General features: G+C 62.7%; 1 protein-coding gene across 2 annotated transcripts in view; it reads left to right on the top strand.

The window, feature by feature from the left end:
- The first annotated feature begins 12,491 nt into the window (after nt 1-12,491).
- The window catches only part of NOTCH1 (notch receptor 1), a 46,948-nt gene continuing 34,814 nt past the window's right edge, over nt 12,492-24,625 (top strand). The window contains exons 1-2 of one of the 2 annotated variants that reach the window (XM_089914017.1): nt 12,492-12,777; nt 14,542-14,623. In XM_089914017.1, the coding sequence (XP_089770143.1) occupies nt 12,717-12,777; nt 14,542-14,623 (143 nt within the window). In that variant the 5' untranslated portion in view covers nt 12,492-12,716. The remainder of the gene's footprint in view (nt 12,778-14,541; nt 14,624-24,625) is intronic. The other variant, XM_022578160.3, reaches the window with a different exon arrangement.

The raw sequence follows: 24,625 nt of genomic DNA, 5'->3' as shown, positions 1-24,625 counted from the left end.
ACCCGTGGACCCAGAAGTCCAAACACACAGGCCGACGTTTAGGGGAACAGTAGGTTTCCAAACCACAGCTGTCCACCGAAAGTGCTGACCATGAGCCAGACCCAGAAGCACTGAGCATCCACTTAGCCCATTTCGTGCCCTCACAAGGCCAGAGGTGAGTCCATCCTCCAGATGAGGAGGGGCTCAGAGCAGGAAAGCCACCTGCGTAAGCCTGCCCAGCTTGCTAGACTGTGGCCAAGAGATGTGGATCGGGGGTCCTGACCCCAAAGTCTAAGATGTAACCCCCAAGCTCTCCCACGGGCTTTAGGAGCGATTCTGGAACCCTTGGGAGTACAGAAGTCAGTCATCACCCTAGTGCCAGGGCCTGCCCACCCCATGCTCCTCCTATTTGGGGTTGACGTTTGAGGTGAAGCTTCTTGAACTGGGGCACTTGTCGGGCACAAGAAGAGCCAAAACCCATGGGACAAAGCCCAGCCTTTTTATTCTGAGCAGGGTCTCACTTAGGGGCAACTGGAAGATATGGGGGATGCTGTGGGTTCAGTTCCAGATCCTGCAATAAAGCGAGTATCACAATAAAAGAAGTACCGCGGTAAAGCCAGTCACACGGATTTTTTGGTCCTGGTGCAACTAAAAGTCATGTTTACGCTATAATGTAGTCTATTAAGTGCGTAATAGCATTATTCTTAAAGATAAACAATGTACAGAACTTAATTAAAAATACTTTATTGCTAAAACACGCAGGAGTTGAAGTAGTAACATCAAAGATCACTGACCACAGTCACTATAACAAATGTAATAATGATGAAAAAGTTTGAGGGCTTCCCTGATGGTGCAGTGGTTAAGAATCCGCCTGCCAGTGGAGGGGACACGGGTTTGAGCCCTGGTCTGGGAAGATCCCACATGCCGCGGAGCAGCTAAGCCTGTGCGCCAGAACTACGGAGCCTGGGCGCCTAGAGCCCGTGCTCCGCAACAAGAGAAGCCACCGCAATGAGAAGCCTGCGCACCTCAACCAAGAGTTGCTGCAACTAGAGAAAGCCCGCGCACAGCAACGAAGACCAAACGCAGCCTAAATAAATAAATAAAAGAAAAAAATTTTTTAAATTAAAAAAAAGTTTGAAATATTTCGAGAATTACCAAGATGTGACACAGAGACAGGAAGTGAGCAAATGCTGTTGGAAAAATGGCTCAGATAGACGTGCTCAATGCAGGGTAGCCACAAACATTCAACTTGTAAAAAATGCAATATCTGAGAAGTGCAATAAAACGAGGTGTGCCTGGATTCTAAAACAAACGTAAACTCAATTATTGTTATTACTTTTAAAATTTATTAATTTTGGCTGCGTTGGGTCTTTGTTGCTGCGCGCGGGCTTTCTCTAGTTGCAGCGAGCGGGGGCTACTCTTCATTGCGGTGCGCAGGCTTCTCATCGCGGTGGCTTCTCTTGTTGCTGAGCAGGGCTCTAGGTGGGCGGGCTTCGGTAGTTGTGGCTTGCGGGCTCTAGAGCGCAGGCTCAGTAGTTGAGGCGCACAGGCTTAGTTGCACTGCGCCACCAGGGAAGTCCCTAAACTCAGTTTTTAAATATGAACACACACACTCGTGCAACAGCACAGCTACAGTGGGCTTTGGCCTGGAGAATGCCCCACTGCCTCTGCTCCCGGCACCCCACGGCACCTCAGGTGAGGCTCTCAGGAGTCTTCCCTCAGCTCCTGGGATGCCAGGTTGCCCGGGAGATGCTGGAATAGAACACCCAAGGTCCAGGGAAGGGCCTGGGGAACATGGGCCTCGGGGTCCCCTCCAGCCCACGACAGCCTCCACTGAGGAAGGAAGCAATGTGTCTTGGGCCAGCCCCCGAGGGCATGGCGTCTCAGATGAGCTCCACCGTCCAAGGAAAATAGCACCGCTCCCCAACGTGTGCCCTCACTCACCCTGGCCATGGGGACTCTGACCATGGCCACAGCCAGGCCACAGGGCCCTCCCCCACAGCTGGGTCACAGGATGTCTCCAAGAGACTCAAGGACTTTGGGACACAGCTCGTCATGGTTTTTAGTTCCCTGTTCCATCCAGCCCGCCCAGAACCCAGAGCTTTCCTGACCTTGAGATGCAGAGGACCTGGGCTACAGGGGTGTGACCACAGGTAAGGTGCCGGAGAGCGGACCACGGGGTGGGAGGTGGGGACTGCCCTGCGCTGGCTCAGAAAGTCCCCAGTTTATACTCACTCATAGGACTGGCGCTCCAGGACTGAGCGTCTACACTGCGTCAGGCTCTGTGGACCCCAGGCAAATGGTCCCACCCAAGCCCTGTCCTCAGGAGCAAATCCCGATCCAGTGGATGAAGACTCGTGAAAATAACCACGACACCTAACCATAAAGGCGGGCCCAGAGGTCGGGGTGCAGGGTTGCAGAGGCTCCCAGGAGGGGAACCCCGAGAGTGGAGGGGCCTCCACCCCAAAACAGTCCACGCTGTGGACTGTAACAAAGGCGGAAAGAAGCCCCCAGATGCATTTAAAACACGGCTTCCAACATCGTAAATCAACTATACTTCAGTAAAAATTAAAGAAACAAAACAAAACAAAAACAAAAAAAACCCGCGACCTCTGCTGGGGTTGCCCGCAATGTCTGAATTTTTGTGACGGGGTGGGGGATGAGGCATTTTCACTTGTGTGAAAAGATGTAACCAGTAAACACAAATATTTTGTTTTTCTCCCATTGGCCTCGAAATGAAAAAAAAAATGTTGCTTTGCCACGGAGGCAGAGAGGCCCAGGCCACCCGCGACCCGCCTACAAGAGTGGCCCCAGCCCCCGGCTTCTCTGCCTTGGTTTCCCCTCTTGGGAAGCTCAGAGGCCGCCGGCTCAGCTGTGACCAAGAGGAGGGTGCCGGGTCAGAAGACCTGGCCCTCCCTGGGCCTCTCCCCGGCTGTGCCCCTCCAGGTCCCTGGGTGCCCGGTCCCGGCCTGTGTGGCTCTCAGGATCACCGCCCTCCTGCCCCTGCCGTGTCTGGACAAGGGTCCCCAGGGGGCTGGGTCGGTCCCGTTGGAAGGGGTCCATGGAGCGAAGCCATTTTCTGGCTCTGGGCTCCAAGGAAATGGGGCCTCCCGCTGGGCGTGGGGTGGGAAGGCTGCCCCCGCCCCCCCGGGTGCAGCTCCAGCAGAGACTGGCCTCCCCGAATCTCACAGCACCTCCCTTCTTGGGGGGCCTCTCGGGACACAGGCCAGGGGTGTCCATCACCCCAGGGCCCAGTTCAGGACTGAGCAGCACGTGAGGGGGTGGAGGGCGGAAATCAGTGGTGTGGGGCATTGACAAGGGCTCGGGGAGACGGGCACTGGTCCCTACAGCCTCCCAGTGGGACGCTGGTCCAAATCTCAGGCCTGTCCCTCTGTCTCCTGGAGTCCCGCACACGTCCTTGGAGCTGGTGCCTTTCTGGGCCGTGCGTGACAGGGGAGGAGGGCCCCTTCTTCCAGAACCTCCCAGACGGGCCACCCCTGCCCCCCTGCGGGGTCTGCGAGCAGGGGCTGGGCCACTCCACGGGGGCCGCCTCCCTGCGGTCTAGAGTCTCCTTTGGAACCAAAATCGCCCACCTTTGCACGAGAAGATGAACTGACTGAGAAAAGGCCAAGATGTGGTGTCAGTCCCCGCTCGTCGGGCTGGGACACTGGGTCTCAGAAGAGCAGGCTGTGTGCCCCACGCACCTGGCTCCCTTACCGCACCTTCAGTTAAATGGAGGAGTCGCACGCAAGGACCGATGTCAGCTGCACGGGGACCCAAGCAAGGCCCAGAAGATTTGAGAAGCAACCGTTTTCCTCGTTCTGCAGAAACAGGAAGCACGACTCCCTTGAGGACCGCTCAGCCGTCTCCCTTGGGAAGAAACGCCCAGAAGAAAGGACTCAGAGGGGCCTAGAGAAATGCTCCGTCCTCACTTTTCACCTGAGTCACGGGGAACGTGAACCCACCCTGATTTAGTTTCCGCTTTAAAGCCAACTTGGGATGTTTGTAACCCACACTAATCCCTCTGGGTTGTTGTGTCCTTTCCTCGGAAACGCTGAGCCCACGGGCTTGGATGTACGCAGCGGTGCAAACACAGCACAGTTTGCCAGTCGGAGTCTGCGTCTGGGGCCAGAGCAAGTTCAGGTTTCAGCGTCGTTGTCGCATTTTAGCAGAGTGTTCGCACCCTGTGGAGGCGGCGGGTCATCTCCCGGCCTGAGGAGGGATAGGCCCGGCGCCGTGGACCAGTGGGCACAGAGCAGAGCCCTTTAGCTACCAGAGAGCCGGGGTGGGGGGGGCACCAGAGCGGTGCTCTCCCCGCCAGCTGTGACAAGCGGAGTCCCACCCCACAAACTAACAGACAGCAAGGCCTCTCATCATGTTGTTTCAGCTAAAGAGGGACCCGATGTACCCATGTGCCGCCAGTGGGAGTGGAGGCAGGTGTGGCAAACCTCCCACGCTCCTTCCCGAGGAAGCGGGACCCCGAGACGCCCCCACTCACCTCGCCGCCATCCCCCCTTTTGCCAACTTCACACAGCCTTGCGCAAAGCTTGTGAAGTTCAAAACCATTTTTCTCTGAGTCAAAACCCCTTGTGTTAGTCTCCTGGCTAGAAGTCTGAGATCGAGGTGTCGGAGGCTCTAGGAGAGGGTCCTTCCTGCCTCTCCAGCTCCTGCCGGAGGCTGGCAGTCCTTGGTGCTCCTGGGCTTGTGGCTGCACCACACTGACCTCTGCGTCTGTCTTCACGGCGCCTGCTCCCAGGTCCAAAATTCCCTCTCCTCAGGACACCAGTCACTGGATGGGAGCCCACCACACTCCAGTCGGACCTCAGTTTAACTTGATCACATCTGCAAAAACCCTATTTCCACGTAAGGTCACATCCATGGGTTCCAGGAGGAAACTACCCGATGCATCTTTGGGGGACACAGTTCAGCTCATAACACCCACGAGTGGCAAGTGAAAAACGAGGAGCTGTTCCCGGCGGGCAGAGCCGGGCACAGTGAGGGAGACTGGGCCGGTGGACGATGTCGGACTTGTCCGATTTTATTCCAAAGGCCCACCGTGGGCCACCAGGCTAAAGGCACAAGCGAGCCCTTGGCACCCGTGGCCGGTCCCCGTGGGAGCAGAGCTGGGTGTGCTGGGGCCACTCTGCCCAGACGTCCCTCACTTCCTGGGGTCTCTGCCTCCACCCACCCCCACGGTCGCCTCCTCAGAGAAGACTCCTGAGCTGACCTCGCCCAGCGGCACCCAGCGCTCGCCTCCCGCCAGCCCCGTCACACAACCGGGAAGGAGCGATGTCCTCTGAGCCCACGAAAGGCCCTCTCACCTCCCTGGCCAGGGCACCCGTCCTGCTCGACGCAGAGCCAGAGATCTTCTCAAACCCCGGCTTAACCCCCTGCCGTGGCATCCCTGTGCTCCAGGCGCCGGTCCCTTTCTCAGCTGGGGGTCAGCTGGGCCGCGGGCTCAGGTGGGGCTCAGAGGTCGGGGCTCAGGTGGCCTCCTAGCACTGACACCGCTGCGCAACTGATGCCTGGGGGTTGCAGCCCCGGCCGGGTGAGGGGCCCAGGCCCAGGGACAGACAGACGGACGGATGGATGGACGGCACACCGCCTCAGGTCCTCTGGGACCCGCTGGCCCCCTGCAGCTGCCGGGTCGGGCGTCGGAGTGATAAGGCCTCTCCCTGCCCCCAGCTTTGCCAGGCTCCCAGGCTGCGGGGGCAGAGCACGGGGGTCTCCACACAGATGGCGTCTGCTTTGCGTCACGTTTCTCCCCTTGAATTTACCCCAAGCCTTGCTGTTCTAAGTGAGGAACAGACATTAGTCCAAGCATACTCAGGACCCCCAGCTCTGGGGAAGGGAGGACGGACCCGCCCGCGAGTCAGGGTCCCCAGGGAGGGGGGGAGGCGCCCCTCTCCCCCAGTGCCCTGCACAGCAGGGGGGTGGCCGAGGGAGAACTTCCCCCACACTCCCCCGGCACTAGCAGAGCCCTGGGCCCCTGTCGCCCCTTCTCAGCCCTGCCCACAGGCATGGGAACCAGCTTTCCTTCCACAAGATGCGTGGGAACCAAAGAGGGAAAAAACCCATGAGGCCCTTCACCCCAGCCTCATGGGTGCCCACACAGATGCTCAGCGCACAGTAGACACCCCGGCAGGTCCCGCATGGAGGTGAGGAGGGGCGGCGGCCCCCCCAAAGGCCGCGCGCCCCTGGGAACCTGCAAGCTAATCCCATCACGGCCTGCTGGTTCCCACAGTGCTGAAGCATGTTTATCCTCCCTGTGCCTGAGTGATAGTCGGTCTGATTTATGCTGTGCAAAGACCCTCCAGCGGCTGCAGGCCCCTGGGGCGGGCTCCGACGGCTGAGCGGTCCTCTCTCCAGCTGGGGCCACGTGAAAGACGGCTTTCCTTGCTGATTTTTGAGAATTATTGCAATGAATGTTTACCCACGAGATCCTGATTATGAAGATAAGGAGGCTGGAAAGGCCGAGGAAAAAGGGACGCGAGAGGGGGTTGCAAAAGCCCCTCTGGATCGCAGAAGCTCCAGTCGCAGGCTCGGCCCACTGGCATTTGCCACCAAAGTGCCTGTTTTTATTTAAATGGCCCAGAGCAAGTCTCTGACTAAACTAACATTCCCACGCCGACACTCGGCAGCGCCTCTGGTTTTTGGCAGATTGTTTCCTTAGCTGTCAAGGCAGGAATATAGAAGAATTCTGGTCTTACTTAAGGATCGTTGGGGTTTTTTCCCTTCCCCCTGGAGACGTGAAAATAACTCACAGATGTGCCGTACCTGCTAATGCCTGTGCTCCGTTTACCTCGGGAACGCGATTCCCTGCGCTCCCTGTAACCCAAACCCTGATTTCCAGGCGCATTTTCTTTGTAGCAGGGGGCCGCTGGGGGGAGTATGGGGGAGGGGGAAGCCCTAGACATGTTTAAATGTGTCTGGAGCAAATGGGAAGAAACCCTGAGAAACTTGCTGAGGGGCTGAGGCTCCCCTCGAAGGCCCGCCTGGGGGACAGGGCAGCCGGTGGGGATGGGGGCGTGGTGCAGAGAGTACGGGGGACAAACGGTCTGAGGGGACTCCTGGCTTCCTTCCAGCAATTCCCGCTGGGGCAGAAAGAGTTTGCTGTGAGAAGCCTATACCTTCCCTGTAAAAATAAAAATGGACTTTTTTTAGAAGGTAATTTCCAGCTATTTTTAACCCCGGAAAGGAAGAAAGGGAAGGAGGGAGGGAGGGAGGGAGGAGGGAGGGAGGGAGGACGGAAGGAAGGAAAAGGAAGGAAAGAAGGAAGGAAGGGGAGAGGGAAGTGGGGGGAGGAGGGAGCCTGGCCGGCTCTTCCCTGGGTGAGTGACTCAGGTCTGCAGAGGCTCCTACTGAAGCTTGAGGGATGGGGCCAAGCAGTTCCCACCCACCCCCGCCCCCACCCCCGCCCCCCTCGGGGCCCTTTCTCTTTGGAGAAAGTTCTGAGCTGCAGCCAGCAGGGCCAGCCCCACTCCCAGCCGGCTCTGCAGGGGTCCCAGGATCCCCGGGGGGTGGGAGGGGGAGACCTAGACTGGGCTGGGCTCCACAGTCCCCTCAGAGCATCAGTGTGCATAAAGTGGGCAGGGTGACAGCGTCCCTGCCGCAGCCCTTCTGCCAGCCCCTGCCAGGAGAGGTCAGCTCGAGCCCAGCCCCGCCCCGCCGGGGTCCCTCCTTGGTTTCAGCAGGCCCAGCCTGGAGTGCCCTGGAGTCTGGGCAGGCTCCTCCTCCTCTGAGGCCGGCTGTCCCCCAGGGGCACCCAGAGGTGGGCCACCGAACCCTGAGTGATCCAACCCCAGGCCCAGTTCCGCCCAGGCTCTGTGGGCAGCTGAGGGGGTCGGGGCGCCTGGAGAGGTCCAGGCAGGCCCCTCCTTCTCAGAGCTTGGGAGACCAGGCCCAGGGCCCCCTGCCGTTGGGGTCAGTGCCCTGAGCAGTTAGTCCAGGGGCTCCTGGTCTCTGCCAGGGCCTGTGCTCCTCTGGCTGCCCCACAGCCCATTCCTCAAATGACAAGGACCGGGGCCAGTCCCGCGGCCCTCGGAGCCCACACCAGCTGGGCCGCGTCGACTCACCTGCTCAGGGCGGCAGCTACCTGTCAGGGGACTTGCCCGGGCAACACGCTCCCAGGCTCTGTGCCTGCCTCTGAGATGCTGACCTTCCTTCCTTGGCTTCGTGGGCAGCAGGGCGGCTCACAGCCAACCTGCTTCCTGGCCCTGAGCTGCCAAGAGGCCTTGGGGCTTCCAAGGAGTGACCACTGTGGGTGACAGGTGGACAGGGCCCTCAGCAGGGCAGGGCCTGGTGCAGGGTCCCGCGTTACGGAGTTGTTTGTTAGCCGTGGGTCCGTCTGCATCTGTTGGAAGGGGCAGGACACACAGTGGCAGGTCCTTACATCTGGGACCGCGCCCACCAAGGAACACCGTACGATGGTGCAGTAGTTGGGGGGCCCAGGGGCTCTGTGGCACCTTCCCGGAGGAGGTGAAGGCCGCTGAGGGTGGGGTCATTTCAGCAGAGGACACGACACGCAGACAGCAGAGCGGGGAACTGACCCACTGCAGGTGGCCTGGGATGCAGGGCACCAGGGGGCCTCCCCCATCAGGCCTGGCAAAGCTGGCCCAGGGGAAATGCCGGCACCTGCAGGTGGCCCCAACCGGCCCACTCCCAACACAGACAGGTGGGTGCACATCCGGGCCTGGGCGACAGTGGATCCCTGCTTGGGGGGGGCGAGGGCTGGCAGGAAAGCAAACTGTGGTCCCCAGCCTGCCCCTTCCCTTCTCAGGATAAAGGGAGGTCCTCCAACGTCGGCCTGAATCCAACCTTGGGAAAGAAGATCGAGGAACTAGCGGAGCTTCCACACGTAAGCGCACAGGGACGCCCAGCCCGGGGTCCAGCACAGGGGGCTGGGGAGCCAGCCCTGGCCCGTCCACCTGAAGCCACGCCACACAGCCACTGAAACCACGTCCAGGAAAAACGCTCAAACCTCTGGAAATGTTCTGGCTTGGTTTCAAGTAGAAAAAGGTAGACAGGACTTCGAAAATCTCTTGATAGTGGAGGAGACTGAGCCCAGGGAGCAGGGATGGTCCCTCAGTGGGCCTGCTGGTCACAGAGTCCGGTGCCGGGCCTGGGCCTGGCTGTGGTGGGGTAGGAGGCTGGACACGTCTCAGGCCCCTGGGCTCTCTCTTTGCAAGCAGTTCAGATACGTTTGACAATTAACTTCCAAAGGTGGACAAGCCCTACCCCTGGTGTTCTGGAATCGCCCCACAGCTGCCCTGGCTGGTATGACCCCCATCCGGTCAGGCCGGTGTGCCCATCACAGGCCCCTCACTCCCAGGCCCGCCCCGAGCCCTCACCCCTCCTCCCGACACCCTGTCTCCTCTGCCTCAGGGCCGCCATCACCCACACCGAGCTGTCAGCAGCACACGAGGGCAGGGCGGGAGCGGCCCTGTCGTGGTCACAGACAGCCTGCCACAGGCTTCCGGAGCCCATCTGCCTGCTGCAGAGCCAGGCGGGGACCTGGGTGACCCAGAACCAGTCCTGTCACAACGTCTCGGAAAAGTCACGTGCATCACGCTACCCCGACCCCCGGGCTGCGGGGGGTCACAGGGGCGCATCTGAAGTGCCAGGAACAACCATTGTAGGAAAGAGAGGAGCTGGGGCCCCAGGACCAGGAGTCTCAGCCTGGCTGTGCCTCAGAATCGGGGGGGGGGCTTTAAACATGCTCCCCCCCCCCACCAAGCAGGCCAAGTCATGCTGGACCCCCTGCAGGAGGGGGCTCGGGTGGGTTTTCTTTGCGGGGCAGGAATGGGCCAACGTCAGCTCAGCCCATCCTGACGATGGCATCCTTGTATCTCTGGAGGCAAGAGACAGGGGAACTGACCCAGCTCAGCCTCGGGTGTAGAGCGTGAGGGCCTTCTCCCCCTTGGGGCCCGGCAAGCTAGACCCTGGAGAAGAAAGTGACCGCTGGACACTCACCCCTGGGAGCCGGGCCTGCAGCCTCGCCGCCACTGGTCCCAGCTTCTTCAGACAGCTTGGGGGCTCTTCCTTCAGCGCCTGTGCAGGGAACTTCCCTGCGAACCTGGCCCCAGCGCCCAACATAAGCCAGCCAGGAAGCCCAAAGTGGTGTCCCATTGCCATACCCTGATTCAACTTCTGGCCATCCCAGGCCCCACCCTCGCACTGGGCTCTGGAAGCGGCCAGCACCCCAAATTCCCCTCCCCTCCCTGTTTCTCCTTATCTTCCCCAACATCCCCCAACCAGGGCTGCCCCTAAGCTGCCCATCCTGTAAGAGAAGGTCTCCAGGATCTAGGCCATGGGAACGCCCCAGTCCTCTCCTCCCTCAAACCCCCTGGCCTGGGAAGCTTGATAAAGAGAGGAGAAGGGGAGGCCTAATTTGTGAATTTGTGAACGAAAAAGCTCCGTGCCCACTTGCCAGGGCCTGGAGGGGAGGGACGCCCGGCCCAGGGCCTGTCCTTGGCCTCACACAGGCGCCTCCCCAGCCCCAGGCACTTCTGGCTTTCCCAGGGTCTCCTCGGGGGCCCCAGTTGCCCATGGGATATTCCAGGAAGCAGGTGGCACAGGGCTTAGAAGCTTGGGAGGCCTAGCTGCGCTGTCTGTACCACGGGCTAATGAGAGCACCCAGCTCCTGGGCAGAGGCCCAGGGTACTGGGCACAGCCGGGCAGACCCAGGTAAGACTCCCCTCCTCCCGAGCGCCCTCTGCCAGGGCTGCCCCTTGACGGAAAGCTGAGAACTTGCTCCCAAGCCAGGGCTGGGTGGGCCTTCACTTTCGGCCTGGGGCCTATCGGCAGAGATGCTAGCTCTGATGGAGGGCACACAGGCAATGGCCCCGGAGGAGTGCCTGGCCTGAGGTCCTCAGTCCACCCCCGGGAGACGAAGGGGCTGTGGTGTGCAGAGCCCTGAGACTGTGAGCTGGAGGGAGGTATGGAGGGACTTCGCAACCCCCCTCTTCCTTCTATGGAAAATCTGCTCCTCCAGGCTTCCTGGCTGCCATTCTATAAACATCTCTGCTGTCTCCAGACGCCTCCTCTCCTGGGCACTGACCCCAAGAGAAGTTACCCCAGGCTCTGAGAAGCGCCACCAGCTTCTGGGAGGCGGCAGGCCAGGGTGGCTCCAGTGGCAGCTGCCCGGGGGGCCCGGACCGGCTGTCCCTCCTGTGCTCCCAGAAGCAGCCCAGCTGCCACCAGTGCCCCGCAACAGGTGTGCCAAGGGCAGGCGGGCTGGGGTCAGGTGTGCGATCTGCCCACGACCTGGCAACCCCACTCTGCCCACCTCTCTGGGCCTCCCTGGCAAGGGCTGCTTCTCAGCCAGCCTCTGGGATTTCTGCATTCCTGAGGGCTCTCCTGCCCGGGACCCTTTACCTTGCTAGGTCCCTCTCAGCCGTTAAGGCTCCCCTCTGGTATCACCTACTCCAGGAAGCCTCCCCCGCCGCAACACAGGGTGGTGCCCGTACCCAGTGCGAGGCTGTAAACTTTGGTTTAGTAGGGTCTATGGCAGGCATTTTGGGCGCCCAGCACTTAACCCGGGCTGGTACAGGATGTCCAAATCTGCCATCGTGGTGGAGAAATAAATCATCTGGAAGGAGCATGTGGGAGGGGCCCAGGGCTGCGTGAGCGCTAGCACCAGGTCTGCTCGGCCCACGGGTGCTTTGCCCGGCTCCTTAGGCTGGAGGCGCCCGAGAAGGGGTAGGACAGTGACCAAGGGGCGTCTAGAGGCGGGTCCCTCCTGGGGGAGCTGGTGCGCAATCCGTCTGGCCAGGCGTCAGGCATTGGCCCCAGGATGCTTCCTTGGGGGCACCCAGAGCCCCCTTCGCAGAGGCTGCGGCCCTGGTGCCACCATCCCTCAGGGTCAAGTGCCCCAACCTTCACAGCCACGGGTGTCTGCGCTCGATCTCTCAGAGGCTTAAAGTTGCGACCACGGGCTCCTAAGATTGGAGCCCCGGGCCAGGGGTGCACCCAGGACTGCCCAGGGCGCGACTTCTCCCAGAGCTCGCCTCCCAGGGTCCCCCAGACGGGGCTTCGGCAGCTCCTCCCCACCTGCCGGGGCCCAGCTCCTCGCGGGGCACGGCCTCCCGCAGGCTACCCTTTCCCCAATCGCCCCGCGCCTCCTCCGCTATTGAGATGTAAATCGTTGTCAATTGTCGCCGAGCACGGCTGAGGACAGAGCCAGATCCTTCCGCAGCCACGGACCAAACTTTTGGCCTCCGAAAACTTTCGAACGAGAAGTAGTCCCTAGGGCCGGACCCCGACCCCGCTCCGCACCACCGCGGCCCCCAACCCCGGAGGACCCGGGTTCGGGACGCGCGCCCCACCCCAAGGAGGTGCAGGGCTGCTCCAGGCGCGCGGAGGGGCGCGGCCAGCGAGGGGGCGACGGCTGCGGAGGGATCGGCGGGGGCGGGACCCGGGGGCGGGGCCTGCGGGGCGGGGGCGGAGCGCACGGCGGCCCAGCGCCTCACTAGTGCCTCGGCCGTGGGAGGGAGCGCAGGGGTGCGGGGTGCGGGGTGCGGGGCGCGGAGCGCGGGCGCAGCGGAGGAACGATCGCGGGCGCGGAGACGGGCCGGCGAGGTCGCCAGAGCGCAGCGTCGCCCTCCAGCCAGGAAGGAGAGGGCAGTAGCGGGCCGCCACCGCCCGTGGGACAGTCCGGAGCGCGCGTGTCCGCCCGAGCCCCGCCGGCCGGGCGCAGGAGGCCGCCACCGGGCGCAGCGGGCAGCCGGCGGGCAGGCATGCCGCCTCTCCTGGCGCCCCTGCTCTGCCTGGCGCTGCTGCCCGCGCTCGCCGCACGAGGTAGGCGACCGCCCGCCGCGAGCCCGCAACTTTCCGCGCCTTCGGAAACTTTTGGCAGCGCCCTAGGCGCGCGCCCCGGGTGGCTGGGAGCGGGCGGCCAGGGTGGGGAGGGGGACCGGGCGACCTGGGGCAGGGTAGGGGCCGGAGTCCCGGGCTCGGGGAGAAGGACTGACCCTCCCCTGCTCCGCCTGCCCCATCGGGGCGGACTCACGCGGCTTGCTCCTGGAACCGAGTTTGGGGCCGGGTTTGAAGTCGGGTTTGAAGCCGGGCGTGGGCCTCTGGGGGCCCGGGAGACCCAGTCCTGGGCTCGTCCTTCGCCATACCGCGCGTGGGGCTCGCCGCCGGGGCGGGCGGACGAGCTGCCTACTACTTTTCGATTTGAATCGAGTCGGTTTTGGTTTCCTGTTGCTTTGGGGCCATTTATCTTTTTTCTTCGCCTCTTGCCCGCGCCGGGGGCGGATGTTGGGGCGTGGAGCGTGGAGCGTGGGGTCCGGGGCGCCGCGCTGGTCTTTACGAAGCCGCACTGCCGGACCCGGCCGCCGGGCGTGGTGGGCAGAGGGGAGTTGGGCGGGCCCGGCGGGCCCGGCCTCCTTCCCGAGTAAGAGAGTTTGAGCAGGGCCGGGGCGAGGGGCGCGGACCCAGGCGTCCCCGGGCTCCTGGCCGCCCCGCCCGCGGTGTCCCCTCCCCACGCCGGGTCGCTGCCCCCATCCCGGCTCACAGTTTGGGGAGGGGGGCGCGTGTGCGGAAGACAGCTGCTACTGGTGGGGCTTTCACTTTGTGGAGTTCAAGTTTGGAAACCTTGCGGGGGGGGGGCGGCGTGTGTGGGGGTCGGTCATTCCTGTCTCCACTTCACATCAAGAGGGTCTCCGAGGAATCGGATGGTGATTAATTCTTCTCTTCCCCCAAAAGTCGGAGGGAGCATTAGCTCCCCGGTTCCTGAAGTTAGGGTTCGGTGTCACACCCCGCCCCGGCCCCCATGGGGGGCTTAATTACATAGCCCTGGGAAGAGGAAGAGGCGAGAGCTTGACTGGTTGACCCCTTCCAGGGAGTGGGGTCGAATTCCTTCCAAATGGAGCATCTCCATCCCCCTCCCCTGGGTGTGTGTCGGGGTGGGGGGGGGCTGCCACTGAAGATGCCCGCCCTGGGGAGCTGGTATTGGGTGTCGGTGGAGGCGTGGAGGCGCGGCCCGGTCCCTGGGGTGCAGTCCCGGTGCCCCAGGAGGCGGCCCTGGCGCGACAATGGGCCGCTCTGATTCCTCCGGCCGGCGCTTTGTTGGCGGGAGGGGCAGCGGGCCTTGCAGCTGTCGCATTTTCCCACGAGCGGAGGAGCTGAGTGTGGCCAGGGCTGCCCACCCCCCACTCAGCGCCGCCCCCTCGAAGAACTTGTTTGAACAGCAAGACAATCCTGGTGGTTGGATAGGGGCCTCAGCCCAGCCAGGGTCCCCAGTGAAGACGGGGTGGGGAGTGAGAACTTCGGGAGCGTGGCCCGGGGTCATCCCAGCTTTCCTCCACTGCTGTCCCCGAGGCGTCTCAGGCCACCCCGCCTCCACTTTGAGCATGACCTAGCCACCTGCCCCCCATCAACGGGCTCCCCCTCCCTCCATTGCTGACCCCAGAACTCTGGGCGGAATGTTAAATCCCCTTGGGGTTCATGCCAGGCTTCCTGGGGCCCCTGGCCCCCAGCAACCGCATGACAGGAGGTGAGGGGTGGGCAGTGCCCCTTGGGGTGCTGGCCAGGCTGACGTCTCCCTTTGCCTCCCCCCAGGCCTGCGATGTTCCCAGCCCAGCGAGACCTGCTTGAATGGCGGGAAGTGTGAAGTGTTCCCCAACGGCACCGAGGCCTGTGTGTGAGTATGCGCCCCTGCAGGGACCTGTTGCTTTGTCGGGAGCAGAGCCCCGGCCTCCTGCAGCGGGCCAGCAGGGACAGAACACTGGGCCATTGTCTTCTGGAGGCGGCCCAGAGGCTGGGCGGGTCACGTGCTGGTTTTATTGGACAAAGTCTGGCAATTACCTAATCACCAGCAATTATGCTGCGTGCGGAGCTGGCCTGGCCCGTAGAGGATGGAGCGCTCCTTTGTGGGCCACCTCAGGCTCCCGGGGAGCTAGGTGGGAATCGCTGGCACCCCATTTCTTTCCGAAGTCCCTGAGAAATAATTTGACCTGCCGGGGAGGCTCTGGAGCATCTGTAGAGAGGCCCAGCCCTCACCGCCCTGCCAACCGCCCTGCCAACCGGGAGGTACCTCTTCTGGGCAGGTGAGCGCCTCCTGGGCAGGTGATGCCTCTCAGCAAGAAACTGACAATTTCAAAGCCAAACCCACCCTTCCCAGCCCTCTGCCTTCCCGGCCTACTTCTCTCTGGCCTCAGGTGACGTTGGGGAAGGGAAGTTGGAACTCGTCTTGTTGGCTGTGCCCACCTCCGTTGGGTGTGGGGGTGGGAGTGTCTGCCAGAAACTTGGTTTCTGTCCTGGCATCTGCAGCTCTGGCCTCCTAACCGGCTGGCCCTTCACCTTCCCAGCCTTGGGTCCTCAGCTGTGAACTGAGGTCTGTGGTCGGGTAATCTGGTTAGAATCTACTGCCTGGCCGCCTGCCTCTGAGTACCAGTCAGCCTTAGGGAAGTTTTTCTGCTGTGGCTGATGCCCTTCAACTTGAGTTCGTCCCTGATGGGAATAATGAGGAGGTGCTTGGTGGCTGGAGAAACGCCCCCCTCCCCAGGCTGCCGAAGTGGCGCGCCCTCATTCCAACTGCTGAGGACCCATTCCCTTGACAACCCCCAGCCCGGGCTCACTGCTGCCCAGCCAGTGGGCAAGCAGCCCCTCCTTCCACTGCCTCCCACCCTCCCCAGACTGAAGCCAATTAAGCAGGTCTGTGAGCAGTTTAATGGACAAAGTGCATTGTGTCTTTGTCAGACGCTAATGAATGCGCACTACTTTTTTTTTTTTTTTTTTTTTTTTTTGCTTTTTGGGGCCTTTTTTCTCCTGCAGAAGCCTCACCGACGCTTGATGCCCTAAATCTTGTTTCCTTTCATTCAGAGACCGACAGCTGGGATTCAGTGGAAATGCAGTGGCTATTGTTGGGGAGGTGGATTAATGCTGGGTGATTAATTATGCGTGGCTTCCCAGAATGCAGACTCCTTCCCTGCCGCCCCTCGAGCTCGAGCTCCTGTGTAGGGGCGGGGGGCAGCCTCCGCGTTTCTGCAGAGGGCTTTGGGAGGGTGGGGGGCAGTGCTGTGCTGAGGAAAGTGGGAGCAGTCTCTTCTTGTCTGATCGGGGAGCCCGGACAGCCCTGGGCCTCTCGGGGCCAAAGCTCCAGCCGAGTGTTGCCTGGGCGGGGAAGGGGGTGCCTCGGGGTACATGCTGCTGCGGCTTACTCGCTGGCCTCAGGGTGAGGCACTTCAAGGGGATGGGGGTGTGCTCTCCCACTCTCCAAGCCTGGGCACTTTGGGAGTCCTGCCCCCCAAGATGGCCAGGGATCAGGGCTGTGGTGCCAGCCTTTCTCCTCCCTTGGGCCTGGCGCCCCGCCCCCCCTTGGCGGGAAGCCTGCCTGTCTGGCCTGGCACCCGGCCGGGCTCGGCACACAGAGACCCCATTGTGCACACCCCACAGAGCCACTTGGAAGGTGAACGGAAGCGCCGTCCTCGGAGGCCGCACCACTGGGCATCCCGGGTGGGAGGCAAGGGTATCAGAGCCGCGACCGGCTGGCCGGTCCCAGCTCTGCAGAGGCATGGGTCCAGGCTCACTGGGCAGTTTGGGGGGCGCTGCGGGCACCCCGGGGCCTGTGCCTTCCCGCTCTTGCCCATCACCCACCGTTGCGCAGAGGCCCCGGGAGGTCTGCTCATGGGGGAGGCCCTGCTCTCCTAGCTGAGGGGGATCCACTTTCTTTCCTCAGAGGTGTCAGGGTGCAGGCTTCTGGGGCCCTGCTGACCTGGCTGTGAGTTCCAGCTCGGCAGCATCCAGCAGGACCCTCAGAAAGTTCCTAGACTTTCTTGTTGACTTGCTGGCTCCCGCATGGCCAGGGCGTGGGAAACGGTGGTGTCACTGTGCCAGGCGCGTTAATAGCAGGTGACTCATGTGTTTCCACCCCGAAGAGAAGGAACCTTCCCTGAAGCTGCCAGTCAGGTGTCTGCAGGGCTCAGGGTGGGAAAAAGAGGTTCGTGTTGGTGTGAAGGCCCTCCGGGAGGTCACAGACAGTCCGTGCCCGGCTGGCCAGTGGCCGCGACGGGAAGGCTGCGTGTCCCCATGGGCGGAGTGCTGTCTCTGGACGGTGGCTGCGTGTGGTGGCCCGGGGGCCGCCGGGGGAGGCTGGTGGCCCGGGGGGCAGGCTAAGGCGGGTCTTTGCGACCCTCTGCGCATCTCCAGCCTCCGTGCCGCCCCGTCAGTGCTGAGGAGATACCGAAGTGGGCTCCCCCTCTTTCCTTTTGATTGGGGTGGCGGTGTGGGAAGGCCTCTGGGGGCTGCCATCTGTGGGGTGAGCGTGCGTTTTCCGTCTGAAAGGCTTGTTGGTGGGGGGGTGCTGCCCGGTGCTGGGCTGGGAGCTGAGGCCCCGGGATGGCTCAGATGCTCCCCCTGCCTGCGAGAAAGTCAGAATTTTACCGGGACGTCTTCCAGGTGATCGCAGAAGTGGGGTGCACCGTCGTCGCACCCAGAGTACCTGGGAGGGAAGTCCGGCCAGCCAGCGTGTGGTGGCCCTCAGCTTTGGCCGATCCTGTATTTGAGGCCTGGCTTTGCCGCCCAGTGGCTTCGTGACCTCAGGTCATCGGGTCACCTGGATCCAGATACCCCCCTCCCGCCCAGTCTGTCATTCGGGGCTGACCCACGATTGATCTCTCGGTGATGCGTAAGGTTGCGTAAGAGGGGCACGCAGCAGGCGCCGGGCCAGGGTCCGTTTCCTCCCTGTCTTCTCCTTTTGAGTTGATGCTGCTGGTTTCAGGATCCTCATTTGAGAGTGTTTAGTTGGCTAACAAGTTAACTCAGAGGGCCCGAAAGGTGCAGCCTACTGGGCCCGAGCGGCGTGCTGCCTGGGAGGCGCCGGCCAATTCGGAGACTTCATCGCCCACGATGGCTTCTATCAGTGCCTCTTCCTTGTTTGCTTCTGCGGTTCTGCGCGCCTGTCGCGTGCTGGGCTCTGTTCTGGACTTGGGCACCGTGGGCTCAGGGCAGACACAGCCCCTGCCCTCATGGAGTCCACTTTCCGGTGTGGGGGCAGGAGAGGCAGCATGAACACGTGATGTGTCAGGTGGAGGCGAGCGTGGTGGGTGGGGCTCGGAGCAACCCCGTAACCATGGGATCAGGCATGTAACGGAGCACAGAGAAGGTGACACTCGGCCCCAGCATCACAGTGCAGAGTGGAGCCCAGCCCTAGCTCTTTCTCCAGAGCGTGTGTTCCTAACCACTGCCGCATCCTGCCTGCACTGCCCCGGGCCCTCGCTGGCCATTCTGTGAGGAAGCAGGGTGGGGACGGCAACTTCCCTTAAAAGAGGAGGTTCAGAGGGTCGGGTGGAAGTGACTCGGCTGCCCGGCTGCAGAGGGATGGAACGTTCTGTGTCTCTGTCACCTGGTCCGTCTGTTTCCAGTGAGTCACCTGCGAGCCTTGGGCGAGGCGTGGGGTGGGGGTGGGGGGAACAGGTTAATTCTCATCCTCAGTCCTAGGCTGAGAGCAAACAAGGTCTGTACAGGACTTCCTCTGTTTATGCAGAGCCCGGGCTCCAAGGACGCAGGGTTAGAAAAACACACGGCAAACGCACAGCGTCAGCTAGAAAGCTTCACCTCCTGCCTCTGACTGCACAGGGACATCCAGGGACACGCGATCTCTGCAGGAAGGTGCCTTCTGGGGCCTGGCCCTGCCTCTGTACAGCAGCCAACGCTTTTCCCATTGAGAAAATGATAGTGACGTGTTTTAACAAAGAGAAAAAAGGAAAACTGTGCCCTCAGCTGGAAGAGAGTGGGGCAGGGCAGATAGCTGATGGAGAAGCTCTTCATCAGGACAGCTGAGTGGGGTCTGGGTGGCGGGGGGCGTGGGCTGGGTGCTGGGACCCCGGGAAGCTGGAGTGGAGGGCCAGGGGGGCAGGTCCAGAGGGCGTCACGGCTCCACTCCCTGAGTGCTGGGTGGCGGTCCGAAGGTCCCAGGAGAAGTGGGACTGGCTGTCTTCCTCATTGACTGTGACCCTGATGGGTGGCCATGGCTGTCGCTGGCAGGTGGGGGCCTCCTGGGGTGGGGAGGGCACCTTTCCTGCTTCGTATCAGAGTTGACTGAGCGCCCTGATTGCCTTCCTCAAGAACGTAATGATGAGGCCTCCACACACAGCTGCTTTTATCCGGCCTCAGAAAACCCCCGGCAGACTTTTCTTCTCCAGGCTCATACCCCCTTGGGGTGGTGGCCAGCTCTGCTTTTCTCTAAACCCCCAGTTTCCCCAGGTGGGGAAAACAGGCTGAGAGATGAAGAGGCTGGGAAAGGGGGTGGGGATCTGAGGCCAGCTTGCATCAGCTTTTGCCTTCATGTACGGGCATATCCAGAACTTTTCAGACTCTTTCCGGAGGCTTTAATGAGTGGCTGGCTTCGGGACATCACGACTGTGGGTCAGGATGTGTTTGGCGGTCCCGAAGCTCCCGGCGGGGCTATCTCTGGTGGGCCCCACCTCATGCCCCACCGCAGACAATCTAGCAGATACAGAGCCAGCTGGCTCTGGTTTGCTGTGCCCCTTTGGACTCGCGTCTCCTTTCTGGGCCCCAGGTTCCTCCTCTGTACGTGAGGGTGTGGGGTTAGGTGGCCCCCGGAGCTCCCTTCCAACTGCATCCCCGCAGGACCTTGGGATGTGCCTGTAGATACCCGGATGGTGGCAGTGGGCAGCAGCGTGGTGGGAGAGAGGTGGAGAGGTGGAGTGGAGAGGTGCCCAGGAGTCAGACCTGGCTGTGCAGCTGGGCAGCTTCTGCCGGTCTGGGGCCAGCTCTGGGCTCTGGTGTCCTTACCGCCTGGCCCGCTGGGCTGGGGACACACCCACTAGAGAGGGAGCAGTGATTGACAGGTACTGCAGAGGAGGGGCTGGCAGGCAGAGGAAGGCCCTTTGCCAGAGTGGCTTCTGTTGGCTTCTCCCCCGGCATCTCCTTTCTCGAGGCCTTGCCACCCTCCCCGACTCTGCTCTCTGAGAGCACGGGGAGCTGATGACTAGATTGGGGGGGATCGATATTTGCTTTTAGGTGGTCAGTTGCACATATCCTAAGTTTTATGATTTTAGCTGTTTAAAGTGTACATTTCAGTGGCATTCAGTACATTCACAAGGTTGTGGAACCTTCGCCTGTATCTAGTTCCAGAGCTTTTTCATCACCCGGCACAAAATCCCATACCCATTAAACAGGCACTCGCCTTTCTCCTCCCACAGCCCCGGCGGGCACTCATCTGCCGTCTGTCTCTGGCGTTACCTGTTCTGGACGTTTCACACGCATGGAATCGTGCCTCTCCTCTCTCTTACCCGTCTTCGTTCACTCAGTGTGCGTGTCCATGCCTCGCTCCTCTGGGCGCTGGACTTGACCTGCCTGAGACTGTCAGGGACTGGCTGGCGGTGGCACCAGCATCCTAGTCCGTATGTGGTCTTGGACAGAAGTCCAGAGGGGGTGGGTGTTGGGGGTGGTGGACGTGCGGAAGGCTTCCTGGAGGAGTTGGTTCTCATTTCCGTGCCTGTGTGGCCGCGCGCCTGGCAGCTGCGGAGCCCCCTCGAGTGGGGCCCGGCACGTATTGGGTGTATTCGTTAGGATGGCCCAGCGTGCCCACGGTGCCAGCCTGCTCAGGGCTCCACATCAGCTTGCGGCCTCGGCTTCTGCCCCTGGGCCTTGGCTGGCGCAGGCTGCGCGCCAGCGGGCCCAGAGGAGGGGCACCAGGACTCCAGGGCCAGCGCCCCACCTGCCCGGCGTCAGCGTCAGGAATGCGAGGGGAAAGCGGACTTTTATTGAGCACTTACTAGGGGCTGGGGCTGGGGCTGGGCGGGCAAGGCAGACGCAGGCCCGGCCTGCGCAGGAGAAGGAGGCTCGTTGTTTCAGAGCCAGACTTCAGGGCAGACGCCCTAACTGCTTGTGGAGCGAGGCCAGTGCTGTGGGCACACCCCGCCCGGGTGCCCCAGGCCTGCCGCGGCCTTGGGGTGAGTCCACCGCGGAGACAGCGGGCAGATGGGCTGGGACAGGCCAGCAGGCAATGCAGCCGCAGGCAGGGGAAGCAGCTCGGGGCGGCGGCGGGCGGGAAGGCTTTGGATGTGAGACCCTCGGCCCCTGCCCACGTCATCTGCCTGCTTCCCGGCCTCTCCCTGGGGTGGGAGCACGTCCTTTCCTGGACCCTCAGGGTCAGCTCAGAGTTACTGGGTGTACCCCTAGCAGGAGGCACTCAGCCTTGTGTGAGAGGAGAGAGGGCCAGGGGTCTGGCCCTTCGCTCTTAGCCACAGATGGGTCCCCTCCAAGTGGCCCTCGGGGCTCAGGGAGGCTCCGTGTTTCCTCCAGGGCACCAGAGGGGCCCGCAGGCCCTTGAGAAAGTGGCCCTCCTACGGTGTTAGCATCATCCCAGTGGGGAGGGTCGAGCTGGTCCCCGCGTCACAGGTGGGGGTAGCTCTCTGTGCATCTCTGGGACGCGTGGAACTACGGGAACAGAACCCCTTCCCAGGGTTTCACCACTGAGTGGTCCCTTCTTGCTGAGGGTCTCCTCCCGCCCCGCACCCTCTGCCCCTGCGATGGAAGCATTCTGGGAAAGGGGGCCCTCGACCTCGCCATCCACTCCCCCAGGCTCGGGGGCAGGGGTCATCATCCCGTCGTCCACACTGTGGAGTGTATTAGGTCAAGCACTGCCTGCTCCCCGCTCCCTTCCTGACACCGAGCTGCTGCCTTGAGTGGGCACCCATCAGGTGGGGTGTGGACACCTCCAGAGGGCCCGGCCTCTCCTTCCAGGCAGCGCGCCCCACTCTGCGGCTCAGGCCTCCTGGGGCCCCCTGCCACGTGCTGCAGTGGGGGGTCTTGGGCTCTCCTGGGCTGGGGCTGGGGGCCGTCTTTGGAGGTCTGACCTGGAGCCTCTCTCCGCCTGAGCGATGGCGGCGGCCCTCTGGGGCCCTCACGGTTTCCTGGAAGGAGTGCCCGGGGTCCTGGCTCCCAGCGGGCCTTGATGGGGGCGGGGGATGCCCTGGGGAGGCCTCACCTCCAACGCCTACACGGCGGTTCCCAGCCCTGAGAGTCGCTTGGGCGGGCCGCCAGCCCCCGCCTGCCTTCACCTGGGAGTCCTTGCGGGGCGGGTGCCGGGCGCAAATGCTGCTCCAGAACCTGCGCCCACAGAGCCCACCCCCACCCCACGGCTGCCCGGGGACAGGTGGGTGCCGGGTGGGAGCCGCTCTCAGCGGCAGTAGGCCAGGCCCAGGCCCAGCTCTGTTGTCGGGACTTTCGCCAAAGAAACGGCCGTGTTGTGACCCTGCCGCGCGCAGCCTGGCCTGGCTCCGTGAGGTGGGAGCCTCATCCCCGCCCGTCCCGCCTGCTCCGTCTGTCACCGGGCTGGGTGTCAGTCGTGTGTCTCTGAAGGGCTTGAATTGGTTGCTCTTCTCAGCTGGGTAAACGGTCCCTCGTCCCTCTGTTGACACTGTGATTTGCTGAACAAACTCTCGCCGCACAGGTGGCACGAAAGGCCAGCCTCACCCAGCCCAGCCGAGGGCTCGTGCAGGCGGGTCCCGCGTCGTCACGTGGACCTTAGTGTGAGGGCGGTGGGCCTGGGAGAGGGAGGGGCTGAGGGTCTGATACACGCTGGATGGGGGACAGACAGCTGGAGGCTGGGAAGAGCCCCGGCTCTGGGCCTGGTGCCAAGGTGCCGCTCGGGCCCGGGGCCGTCCCCTTCTCCGGGGATCCCTCCTGGCCTCCCGCCTCCTTCACCCCAAGATCATGGGCCAGCACCGTCACAGCCAAGCGGCGGCCCCTCTGCCGGGCCCCGGGGAGGCCCCCGGCCCCGTTTCAGCATCGGCCAGCCTGCTGGGCCCCAGAAGCTGCCGGGAGGTCGTGGCGCTGCCCTGGACCCTGGCCGCCCCGGCAGATCGTCGAGGGCCCACGGGGGACGCGTGTGCGAGGAGGTGGGCGGCAGCCTCTGGGAAGATCTGTCAGCAGCCCAGCAGCAGGACCTGGGGCACGGGGACCTGCCTCCCACCATTTCCTCTCTGTTTCGGTTGTTGAGAAGCGGAAACTTCACGGTTACTGGAAATGAGAGGTTTGGGGGAGAAGCCAGAGTTTTGAGTACGTGTGTTTTTCCCTGAGAGCTTTTCAGTAAGAGCGATGCTGAACTAAAGGCCGGGCTAAGGCGGGGACAGGCGGGGGCCTGGCCACACTTCCGCCCCTTGGGGCCTCCGTCTCCCGTCCATCCGGAGGGCTGGGGGAGGTGACTACCTCTGGGCCTTCTGGGTCAGCCGAGGGTCTCATTACCCCGCTCCCCAGGCCGGTACCGGCTCCTAGGGGGCGGCCCCAAAGGGCGGGGCTCCCCTCACTTCCTCCTCCGGGGTCAGGATGAGGGTGGCCCCAGGCCTGTCTGGTTCAGAGCCAGACGGGGGAGGCCAGACAGGGCTGTGTGTCCCGGCATCCACCATGGCAGGGGCCCAGACCATGGTGGCATCCTCCCGGGTGGTCCAGGGTCCAGGGCCGGCACAGCATAGGCACTTGGCAGGTATGTGGCGCGCGCGCCTGGTTGAGGGCTGGAGCCGTGGGCGCGGAGCAGGGAGTGGAGTCAGGTGGGCAGATCCAGGTTTCGGGAAGGCCCAGCTTGCAAGACACAGGGAGGCTCGGTCTGAGCCGGTTGCCCAGCACTGGGCTTCCCCCGTCCCAGCACGCTGCTCCCACCTGGCCGGGCTGGGATGGTGCGGCCACATCCGTAGCACGGCCTGTGCTGGGCTGTGTGACCTTGGGCTGCTCACTCACCTCTCTGAGCTCCCCTATGAGAAGTATCACAGATCGGTCCCACGTGGTGGTTCCGTGGATTGATCCCAATGGGACACGTCGGCTTAGCTTTACTCCACACTGGAGCTCGTTCCTAATACTCTGAGGCCTCGTCCAGAAAGCTCTCCCAGAGACTAGCGGAGCTCAGGATTTGGGCGAGGTCACACAAGGGCAGAAGGTCATGCCCCACCCAAGAACCTACTGCTTTCCCCACAGGGAAGAGTCCCCCCAGACGGCCCTAGACCCACACCAACTGGCCCAGGATGCCCGGGTGGCCCCAGGGTGTGACAGTGCAGGCCTGTCCCACGCAAGCCTGGGTGCAGCTGGCAGGATTCTATCTTCTGGTGTTTCCTGTGCCCCCCGGTGCCTTGGGGACTGTGCTGGGCCTGGGGTGAGAGCAAGGGCTATAAGTGGATGGCCAGGGGTACCATGGGCCCGTGTGCAAGCCTTGGCGGGGGGCACGGGAGCCTGGTGGTCTGCCTTGGGTGGGGTGGGTGGCGGTGGGCAGGGGGCCTGCCTGAGCTGGGAGAAGGGTCCAGAGCGAGGGGCGCTGGTGGTGGGCCCTGGGACCCCACGGAAGCCTGCGCCCTGCGCTGCGGCTTAGTCAGGGGCCGGCTCTCCTTTGGCCTGGCCTGGGGATGGCTGGCTGTGGCCTCCGTCCCCTCCGTCCCCAGAGCCAGACAAGACAGGAAGGAAGGCCACGCAGGCACTGTGGGTGAGGGTGGTGACAGGTGTCCGGTACTGGTGGGGCCCTCCTGCTGCCTGGAAGGGGTGCGGGGGAGCTTGGGCCCAGAGCGGTCCCACCCACCGGCTGGGAGCTCCCCAATTCCCAGGCTTCTCACCCAGACACCCCCCCTCCCCAATCTGGGGTTTTGAGTTTCAGCTGATCTTGTGGGGTTGTAAGAATGCATTGTCTGCTCCG

Source organism: Delphinapterus leucas, chromosome 6, assembly GCF_059928025.1.
Source record: "Delphinapterus leucas isolate spDelLeu-1000000601 "Yukka" chromosome 6, BTC_Dleu_Yukka2, whole genome shotgun sequence".
NCBI lineage: Eukaryota > Metazoa > Chordata > Mammalia > Artiodactyla > Monodontidae > Delphinapterus > Delphinapterus leucas.
This window is presented reverse-complemented; position numbering and strand designations above follow the sequence as displayed.